This window comes from Pecten maximus, chromosome 7 (genome assembly GCF_902652985.1).
Source record: "Pecten maximus chromosome 7, xPecMax1.1, whole genome shotgun sequence".
NCBI classification, from domain to species: domain Eukaryota; kingdom Metazoa; phylum Mollusca; class Bivalvia; order Pectinida; family Pectinidae; genus Pecten; species Pecten maximus.
In genome coordinates this window covers 10,837,492-10,849,573 of record NC_047021.1, presented here as the reverse complement: position 1 = coordinate 10,849,573, position 12,082 = coordinate 10,837,492, and the positions used below count along the sequence as shown (strand labels likewise).

At 33.6% G+C, this 12,082-nt stretch overlaps 1 protein-coding gene across 1 annotated transcript in view; it reads right to left on the bottom strand.

Annotated features, from left to right (window-relative positions):
* Nucleotides 1–4,780: 4,780 nt before the first annotated feature.
* Nucleotides 4,781–12,082, bottom strand: part of LOC117331580 — a 51,859-nt gene continuing 44,557 nt past the window's right edge. Inside the window, exon 4 of the mRNA XM_033890386.1 lies at nucleotides 4,781–10,916. Within this exon, the coding sequence (XP_033746277.1) occupies nucleotides 9,993–10,916 (924 nt within the window). The 3' untranslated portion in view covers nucleotides 4,781–9,992. The remainder of the gene's footprint in view (nucleotides 10,917–12,082) is intronic.

Below are 12,082 nucleotides of genomic sequence, written 5' to 3'. Positions count from 1 at the left end.
CTGACAACCGGATGATCGACCAATATCACTCTTTCTTGGGGAAACACCCATGCCAACACCTTTGAACTGATCACTTTATTTGAATGCCAAGATGGCGGCCTCCATGCATGTACCTTTGTTTACATTCGGGGTCATAGTTCTGACATGGAGTAAATTCCATACCCATGATGTGGAAAGGACTCATTCATCGAAATATTCAGTAAGGTGTTTATATATTTGAAATACCGCCCTAGATCGGAAACATTACATCCATGTGGATACTGTAAACATCCCGTCTCATGGGACCATCCGAGAACAGTATGCTACGACACATGTAACACCTGGTATCACTCGAACTGTCTTGGGATGGTCGCTGGGAACATCGAGTTAATACCACAATCAAACATGGCTTTGCTGCAAATATGATAATTGAAATGTTGATAGCTTCACATTTCATTCGTATGTATTGTACATTTTTTTTATCAGTTTAGCTTACTGTCCAACACCAAATTGTCACATCTAGAATTGACAGTTTTGGCGAACAAACAGTGTACGTACTAATACCAATATCATTTTTACTTATAGTAGCACATCATTCTTTTTCAGTGAGAATAATCTAACATCATCAGAACTACCTACATCTGGTGATTGTGAAATCACATGGTGTCAAATGGTTAGGGTTAGGGTTAGGGTTAGTATCGATGCACTACGTATATCAATTGACCCCAATGATCCGGACATGGACAAACATACCTTCATCCTGGCTAGGGACTTTAACTTTCCATTCATGGATTGGGAAAAAAACAAGGATGTCCTTAATATTTTGAACGATAATAGTCTATCCCAGATTCAGAATTCACCTACGAGGGAAAGTGTAATTCATGACATTTACATTACCAACAATACCAGTCTAAAAAAGAACTGTTAACTTATACCTAGTATCTCAGACCACCATGCAGATGCTGACATGAAACCCCATTACAACAATGTAAAGAGGCGGAAAGTGTTCACCTACAATAAAGCAGTATTGTTTTTATACAAAAACATCTTTCTAACACTATTGCGAACATTTCTAGCGACAACATCGATGTTCTATGAGGAACTTAAAAAGATGGCATAAAAATCGGTATGGACTCCTTCATCCAATCCAAACTAACACCACGTACAAAACACACAAACGTGAGACACAGAAAGTCATTCGGTCATCTCATTGTGACTATGACCACTCTTTGCTGGAACAATCACTTGTCATAGGTGACAAGACAAAATACCGGAAGTATGTGCAGCCTAAGATGACAGAAACCGTCGGAATTGTGTCACATTTTAAGGGTGGACAGCTGCACCAGGAAAGCAGTACAAAGGCCAACCTTTTGAATCAGTACTCACTATCGAAGATCCAGGTGAAAACCTTACAAACCTTGGGGAAAAGCTTCTACCCAAAGTTAAGCGATGTTGCAATCTTAACAGGAGTATCAAAACAACTTTTCAACTTAAACTCCAGTAAAACATGTGGACCGGTTGCGCTTCCAAATAGAATCCAAAAATAGTAGTCCGCAGAGCTCGCCCCTGCCGTCAGCCATATTCTGTCGCCCTTGCATGCAGCATGGTTTTCACTTCGGACACAGCTATGAGACTCAACTATTCACGACAACTCATGACATCTGACGAAATTATGACAAAAAACTACAAACTGATATTATTATCAATTATTTTAAATTTTAGCAAGCATTTGGCACAGTACCACATCGAAAACTTTTACACAAATCAAAGCACGCTGGAATTACGGGCCAAGTTCACAACTCGTTACACTCTTTTTTTCTGATAGATAACAGATATTGGTGGTAAAGTGAGACTACTCCTCATCTTGACGCATTACAGCAGTGAACCTCTAAATGGGGTATGCGATTCAACGCAAACAAGTGTTACATTATTAGATTGAGCAGTAGAAAAAGACTGCATGTACATTTTTTATAAGATTTGATTAGAAAACTACATTTCGGACAGTCCCTACTTTGGCCTCAACATCAGTGAAAATTTGAAGTTTGATACTCACATTAACAAGATAACTAGTCGAGCAAACTCCACTCTTGTATTTCTCCGAGAATTAAAACACTGTCCAGCAACGCTTACGAAAACTTCATAGATGGCAATGGCGAGGTTAAATTCTGATGTACAAAATGAGAAATGTTTTCGTGGCGATCCCTTCCAACTCCTGACAGTAATACAACCAGAAACATAACGAGTCAAAGACATACAAACGTATCACCACAAAATGTGAGAGCTATAAAAATAGCTACTTAAAAGAACTGTGAAATATTGGAACGATCTAAGTGAGATTTGTGTTTCGGCGGGGCTGTTCGGGCCTTTAAAAATAATTCATGGACTAAATTGCCTCACCTCACCGTGGGCATTTATCTTCAGCATAGAAGGCTTCCATGTACCATACAGATGTATAATAACTATTATCATATAGATTGTATAATTGATTCCCAAGTCTTCCAGACGATGGTTACAGTCGATCGCTGGTCTAAACACAAAGTTATTGTTAAGGCACTATGCCATGGCTTCTATTACTTTAACTTTCGACTAATCTACGCAAATACTTATTTTATCAATATATTTTTTTTTATATTTTCTATAGTACTATCTTGTTGTAATGACATTGAGAGTAATCCTTTTCTGAGTCTTGCTCATCTAAATGCACGGTATCTTAGAAATGAAATAAAGAAGTTAATGATATCGTATGTTTGGGCGAATATCACATATATTTACATTTTCTTTTATTTGTAAGTTAATTTAAGTATGCTACATTGTAATAGAGTAAATGTTTTTTTAGTTGATTAATTAATTATATCTAGCTAAGAGTGAATTTAGCACATTTCTCCTGTAAGGCTCTTCCCAACCCTTGGGAAAGTGAATTTCACTACGATGCAGATCAAGAAACTTATGATTTTATGCATGCTTATATATACATTTATAATTCTTGTTCATTTATTTTATTCAATACTCCTTTAAAAGACATAATGTGTTTTTATGCAATAATTTCTTTTAATCATTATTTACATGGCAGTACGATTTCTGAGAGTTTGGTATAGACAGGAGCTATCCGAATCATCTGCTCTCTGGACTGGAATATATGATTTTGTTATTGGCTTTATTTATCTAATTAAATAAGTATTTATATAATAATCCGAATTTTTATGTTAATGACCGAAGCGACTAAACAACAACTGTTCTGAATAAATATTGACAAAAGTAGATGATCGGAAAACACGGGAACATTGTACGATGTTTACTTGCCGAAATATACGCAATTTAATTCCAATCCAAACCGCCACACAGCTTTAGGTCGCCATCTTTGCTTAAATCAAAGCATCTGTGCATTTGAAACTTCGGTTGATTTTAAGTGGTAATTTAGATTTCCCAATAAATTCGCGGGAAATAAATTTGATGACGTAACCGGAAGCCCACATGCTATTAGAACGTGACCCGGAAAACATGCATGACGATAATAGAAACAGAAGATCATTGAATATTTCCAGATTATTTTCGTATTTTTTGAGACACAAATGTGCTAAATTACAAAGGAAGGTAACATTGATTTTGTTAATAGCTATCGTATCAAGTAAAACGAACAGTTATTGCGAAAATAGCAGCATTTGCTTTACCTAGTTGGTCTAGACCTACTTTCGTTTTACAGTTTACAGATATGGTCGTATAAAAAAATCATCTTCTCAACCATAGTCGATCTAATTGCTTATCCGCGGGATTTTTCAATTCAGAATATTTGTACTTCTCATGTACAGTGCATCTTTGTTTAAAATTGACTGGTCTGCAGGTCTGATTTGATTCCTTCAGCAGACCCTGACCACAGGGCCACGTTATTATCTTTATCCTTTAGTAAACACCTCATAATAAATGTATCAACGGCAGAATCATCTGGATTACTACAATTTTTACCTTTTAAATACTTTAATATATAAATACTTCTTACCGGTTAGCTTGTAATAATAATAATAATAATATATTATTGTAACATTTCTTTATCAGAATATCAACATTTTATAGCTTATCATGGTGAAGATTATTTATCCCCGCTATTAAAATATATTTTATACTTTGTTACTATATACTTTTACAATGTAATTGTGATATATGACACTTAAATAAACAAAATTGATTGATTGATTGATTGATTGATTGATTGATTGATTGATTGATTGATTGATTGATTGATAACTGAATCTTTCATAAATCTCCCGATATGTGACATTGACATTCAAATGAAACCACTTAATGTCGCTCCCAATCGAAAAGTTCGAGGTTAGGTTATAGTCTGTCGAAAATGTATGTTGTAATGAAAAGAAGAAGGGACTGGAAAGAGCATGATGTTGAATTTCTCTTGTTAAAGTTTTTTTTATTAAATAATCTTGGCTGTATATATAGACCAGATGAAATATCGAGCTAGGATTAGTTAGATCACATGTTAACTAGAGCTACTGATACTTCACTTAACGTCAAACGCACTTGATATGCTAAATATAACACTAAATGATCATTTATTAAGACCACAGGTGCAAAATACGGAAATGTCTAATTTTCCTATTGAACTATTATAAATCAATCCAATAAGACTTGATAATGTCAAAATATGTAATTCAGATAAACTGTGAGAATTACAGTCATTTCGATCGCGGATTTTGCTGTATATGTTGCATAATTGGTGGATTGGGGCATAATTCGGTCATACCCGCCTACACTGTGGACGAATAAGCAAAAAATGGGAAGTGTTTTTCCTTAATTGATTTTAACATATTTTATTGTCAAAACACAAATAGGATTTGACACAAGTATAAAAATTTTAAGCCGTCTTTTCCCGTATAACTTAAATGATGAAATGAATATACATGACCGAAAATAATAAAGACTTTTGATGATGATATGAACATGTCAAAAATAGATACAAGATAAAATTTACCATATACATATGTCATATTATGAAGTCACTGTACCCGCATGTCTGGATTGAATATAAGTTAATAAACAATATAAAGCTATGGAGATACATATATTTCATATATATATATATTAAGTACATTTAGCTAAATTTCTTGCTCTAATAGAATTTTCAACTCATTGTTATTGAGAGCAACAAAAGTGTATACTGCACATATACACGAAACGTGCTGCATATTATATTACAAATAAACTTCAATTATCAGATTAAATGACTATATTACTGATTAACATATTCATATGTATACAAGTATGCAATTCCAGATAATATAAATAAATATACCAACAGATTGTTAGCTTCGATAGACTTTTGAAATACATTACATTTAACAGAAGGAAAATAGTTTTGTACTTGTGCTGTAATAAGTAATAACTTTATCAGTAAATAACATATTAAAAACAACCCAATCATTAGTTTGCATCCTCATAACCAATTGACAGAGTGCCCCCACAGACCGCTAGACACATCCAGAAACTCACTACACAAATAGCACCGCACCAGGAATGTCTGTTCTTTCTTCCTGTACCACATCACAGATCCCGTCTCCTGTAATTCCGAGCTTTAAACTCCTTACTGGTGCGGACGCGGTGCATCATGTCAACTTAGTATCAGAAAGCCACCAAGATGTTAGGTTAATTGTATGTTAGCTGAATTGATTAATCAAACCGTTTGGTATGGCCAATAAGTCTTGGACAAATAAAAATAAAGTACGGTTTTCGTTTTCAGAAAGCATGTCAGAACCGAATAGCAACATATCTGTTGATATATCAAGTACATTCACCACGTTAGTAATTGTGTGCATCAGTATATTTCTAGAAGCCACAAATAATGGACATTCTAACAAAATATGTTCCATGCATATTCCAAGAGAGGTCTTATAAAAACAGTGTACAATTTTGACAATGTATCTCTATTTAAAGTAAATTTTATTTTACGAAGGACTGATAAGTGTTTTGAAGCTGACTTGACTACATTGTTTACATGTTCTGTCCATTTGCACTTGTTATTAGCGTTACCCCTAGATGTTTGTGGTTTGAAGATATCTGAAGCGGTGAATTATCAAATGTCAAATTTATATTTAAAGGGGTTGTAGAACAATGGAAAACAACGACATCAGTTTTAGAGGGATTAAAATTTACTTTCCATTTATCAGTCCATTCTTCTATCACAAGTATCATCAGCAAACATTCTTGCTAGTGAAAGTAATCTATCCGATATAGCGTTTATAAATATTAAAAATAACAAAGGACCAAGGACGGAACCCTGTGGAACACCTGCTTTTAAATGACCAATAGACGAACTATAATTACCTAAAACTACCTGTTGTTTCCTATCCTGTAAATAATCATGGATCCAGGAAAGAATATTTCCTCTTATACCGTACGCATGCAATTTTATCACCAGACCCCTGTGCCAAACTCTATCAAAAGCTTTAGATATATCAAAAAAAGTCATACGTTTGTTTTTTTTAATTTTTTTTTATTTTATAATGCTGAGCAGATATTATGAAATATTTCAATTAGCTGGTAAACAGTCGAATGTCCTTTAACAAAACCGGACTAATGTTTATATAATAAGTTATTATCTATTAAATAGTTATGGAGGTACTTGTATATAATTCTTTCAAACAGTTTACCTAGTGCTTAGTAATGAAATAGGTCTGTAATTAGAGGGTAGAAATCTCTCATTTTTCTTAAATAATGGTAGAACAGTAGCCAATTTCCAGGCAGAAGGAAATTTACATTCTCTTAGTGAACGATTAAATAATATATGAAGCGGTTCACAAACTGTTTCTGCAGTATTTTTCAACATGTTGTGGCTTATAAAGTCAACCCCTTTTGCAATTTCAAAGTTTTTAGAATATCAATAATATCGGTTCTGGTAATTGTTATTGTATGAATTGATGAATTACAGCGGGATTGGAAACTAGGGTTATCTAGATCGTCACCGATATTTGCTATTGAACAGAAATAGTTATTTAAAACATTTGCTTTACTTTCATCATCGTGTACTAAAGAATTATTTTCAGGGTTAAACAGTGTAGGAATAGTTTCTGCGTTTGCTGATTTCCCAATCTATCGGCGCATAAGTCGCCAGTAAGATTTTGAATCAGAGGCATCTAGTAAATCTATCAAACCATTAACATTAGCGAAGAAGGATAACTTTGCTTGCTTTTTCATGTTGTTCACTTTATTCCTTTGATCTTTAAATGTTTTCAAACTGTTAATATTTTTATTGTTTCGAAATGTATTGTGTAATCGATTTCTATTCCTTATTTCGAGTCTTAGTTCGGATGTAAACCAAGGTTTATCATTTTTTCTTATAGTAACTTTTTTCATTGGTATTCTAGTTTTAGCAAATTCTAAGAAATTAGATGTACATGTAAATAATCTACAAGCTTCATCTAGACTAGAAGCTTGTTTAAAACAGCAACCCAAGGAAAGACTCTAATCAAGGAATTAAATAACACAAAATCTGCATCTTTATAAATCCAAACATGACGTTTTAAAGTTTTAGGGTTTTTATTTTGGCTAATTCTAAAACAGCAACAGTGGCGGCGTGATCACTCATTTCATTGGCAACCGGCAAAACAGGATTCAATTACTTTAACATTGTCACTAGCAAGAACAAGGTCAATCAGAGTACTAGTATTTGCAGTAATACGTATTGGTTCCTTAATTACATTGGTCAAGTTAAAGAGCATGACAATAGCGTGGAGTTTACTGTTAGATACAGAAAGAAAATCAACATTGATATCGCCTTGTATCACTATATTAGTACAGGAAGAAAATGCCCTATCAATAGAATTTTGAAATTCGTCCTAATAAAGAGCGCTTGATATGCCCGACGGGCGATAAATTGTACACAATAATATAGTATTTTTTCAGTGATCAATTCTAGCCAAATTATTTCACCACTCTTAAATTCCAAATCTCGTCTTCTATTGTAATAAATATCATTAGATACATAAACCATCACACCACCACCGTAGCTGTTTCTATCAAGTCGTATAGGTTCATAAAACCCTTCTATTTTCAAATCTAAATTTCCATAGTTTGAGTAAAGATGAGTTTCAGTAATATATATTACTTGATAATCATATGCTAAACATTCTATATCAGATATTTTATTACGAACACTTCTACTATTTAGATGAAATAGCGACAATTCCCTATTGCCTTCCGGCCCAGGATTTGTTTCTATATCATTACAAAGGAAAAGTGTAGGTTGTAGAATAAGTGTTATGTCAGTGCTTGGTAAAAACGATTGTAGAGTAATAAAGACATAAGTCAAAGTATAAGCCTTCAATATAGAAGACAGTAAAAATCCGATGTTGAGCAAGGAAAAATAATCCTGATATTTATACATTTTATTTGAGGATGATTTAGCACTATAACATTTCAGGTAGTGAAGCCCTATTGCCGCCCTATACAAAGCTATATCAATGAACGTCTAGGTACACAAACGACGTTAGGGGGCGGCTATATAGTGGCAGTGAATATAATTCTAGCAGACATGCTTGGGTACAAGTGATAAAAATGTAATGAGCAAAAGAAAAATAACAAAAAAAAAGAGAAATGATAAAACGAAACTCAGGAAGAAAACTAATATATACAAAGACATTTAACTCAAGTATTGAGTAAACACATGAGGAGGACAATGTTAATTACATACTGGTGCAAAACAACACACACAACTTAAATGGAAGTTTAAATGTTGAGAGAATGACAGTTTCGAATGCTACCAATAAGCAAAATATATTCTATGTGCAATGAAACGTTTGACGATACTTGGTAATAACGATAGATGGTAATAACATGTAGAAGGTTGCAAGGATTACTGTATTATAGTAACACTTTTTTTTCAAATACTAGAGCCACATTAATTTCAAGAAGGAATAATGATAATGAAAAATAAAATTAAATAATATACACTGTATATATGTGTGTCGGTATACTAATACTATTCTGAAGTGTGACACAATATTCATTTTAATTGTTGCTGTATATGTAATGAATGATGACATTTTATACATATCTATATACTATACTGAAATTTTGACACAGTATAAATGTTTATATATTGTTACTATACTGAATAATGACATTTTATACATGTCTATATACTATACTGAATGTTTGACACAGTATGAATGCATGGTTACTATACTGAATGATGACATATTATACATGCCTATATGTTTTTCCTGTCCGTTATCCTTGCAAGTAATAGCCAATTTATCATATTGTTCCGTGGTCGGGTTATTTTCCTTGGACAGTGTTATCACATAAAAGAGAAAGAAAACTATCTCAACCGCTCTTCCGTTGACGTCTTCGGCGTTCATTTTCTATAGAAATAATCGTTGCCCGGGAGTAAAATTAATTAGGTGTGAGCACCGGCGTCCGGTCAGAACGATTTTGTTAATTTCATTCTTAGTGTGGCGAGATATTGCATTTATAAGCGTAGGAATATGATGATGCTCAGTGAAGGAAATTGTCTAATGTAGCAATTTCTTAAATTTACAGTGAAAAAAAATCATTACTTTTATTTTCACATATTATCGCAATCGTGATAACATTAAGCTTTTTAAGAAATATTTTGTAAACGATAATAGAATGGTTTCTGTCGATTTCATAGTGTTACTGTCAGTTTTTGAGTATGTAATACAAACAATACACGAATCATCGTTAATTATTTCTTAAATAACATATTACGCTATATTTGTGGAGCGTGTCACTTAAATGAAGCATTAAAACAGACTTCAAATATAGTTTATTTGTTAAAGCTGCTGCTTCAACGGAAGGGACGACACATCACCAAAAGAAAATTGAAAACAAGCGAGTGTTCATTTTGAAAACATTTTGAATTGAAAGGAGCGAATGTATTTCATGTGTTTCGTACCATCCTTTAACTTAGGTAATCAAACATCCATACAATAACTCTCGTACTAATGGGTAACATGATGGACATGACCCATTCATGAAACGACAAAATGTCAAGCTGTGGTAATATCAAAATACCAAGGTTTGATGTATTTTCTGTCCTTAAATAATCTACTAGGTCTACAATCATAGCCAAACACTTCACAGTCCGGTTTGAGTAGTCGACTTAATTTTTCCATGTCCTCTGTCTCCACAGTGGAATATGCCTCGAGCAGAGCTTCTTCTTTATTTCTCCGAGACACTTCCGCGTCTGCTGCGTCACCGATAGCTTTGACCACGGTATCGTGGAAAATTTCTGGTGTAATATCGTGGCTTTTCTCCTCGGAGACAGGATACTTCGATCTCTTGCTAATTATGCCATATACTTGAAATCCTTTCCAGAATTTACGTTGGACTTGAAAAAAGTTTTCTTTACACGTCAAAATTTTTTTTTGGGAACTGAACAGATGATCAATGCGTTCTTTTATTGTAAAATTGATATACTGTCCTCTTAAATCCTTTTCCAAGTTTTCGATTACTTTGGTTTGGTTCATTTTATCGAGTAAATACATAGTGTCTTGTTTGATGGTTTCTAACTTGCCTATGAAGTCGTATTTGTACTGACAAGGATCACAGAAATCAAAGGCAAAATGGTAATGAAGGTCCCGTGGCTGTCGGTGTTCTTCAGAATAAATTATATATTTAATAAATTCTTTGAATTGGATATCAGAAGCGCATTTTTGATGACGATGTCGTGCCACTTGAGTTATTTTTGGAGCTACACTATACCAATGTTGATTAGGCATGAATAGTTTATCAGTATATCCCGAGAAAAGCCGGCTGTAAGGATCTCGGGTTAACATGAATGAAAATGAGTTATTGAAGAATAGGGCCTGTTGCATGTGTGACAAGGAGCCAAGTGATGCAATAGGTGTACCACGTCGATAAAATATTGCTGGGTCGAATGGTGATGTTGTATTGAAATCTCCTCTGACTATCTGAAAAAATAAAATACACAAAAAATAGAAGTATATTTATTATTTTTTCCAAATTGACTGAAGTGAAATTGCATTACCGCACTTTTACATTGCCGTCAAAATTTGCTTCCCCGCTTTCAAAAGGCGCTTTCACAACACGTCCGCTCAGGGTAAATGTCTATAAGTCTATAGCTGTGCTAACCTTAAAGTTTTTTTTCGGTTACCGCCTGTAACTTTTAAAACTGTTCCAACATCACATGTGATCTGCAACTTCCCAACAAAAGCAAAAATGCGGATATTCTGCTTACTGTTCTTAGTAAACCAACTTTTGGATCACGACAGGTTATCTGTCATCTGAAATATTTTCAGGGAACTGCTAAGTGAAACCTGCTCTTTGCAATGTCTTAAAGATGTTGATATGTTCTATATGTAAACAAAATCAGTAAAAGGATACAAAATGGGACATTCACGTTTTGTTCCAGTGACCTTTATTTAACCAGTTTAGCCCTGGTTTAACCCCTACCAACTTTCATCAGTGAAACAAAAATGGACCTATAACTTTGATATTTTTACCTCCGTGTGTATTTTTGTGAACTTGACATCTTGACTCAATTTTATGTAAATGGGTCAATTAATACTTATCAACCGAGAACAATAGGTACAACAAAGGAAGATTGTTTGCGAACGGACATACCACGGACACGGGGCGATTTGTATAGCCATCAATCATCGATAAGTGAAATAAGAAAAAACATAATAAACATTTTTTATCATTATCTGTTCTCAATGAAAGCATATGATTTGTTATCTTGTTTCCTAATTGCCACCAGTAACAATTTTTTCGCATGGATAATTCACTACAGTACATCACCAGAAAAATAAAGAGAACGAGTTACTATGGAGTTATCATGCATGCATATTATAAATACTGTAGTATTGATGTATAGCTGGACGCTAACAGCCAGTAAAGCAGTAAGTGATATACTTTAGCACTTTCATTTTTTTTTTATCTCGGTAACTTAAGACATAAATTGAAATACATTTGTATGTGTCAACATCTGGTTGGTCATATAACTTGATTATATCAGTATCTGTTCTATTCACTAATCAGTCATATTTTCTGCATTTATTTTAAACATTATTTCCTCTCTTTTTTTTTTTACAGAATTCTACCTGTCATCAAAAAT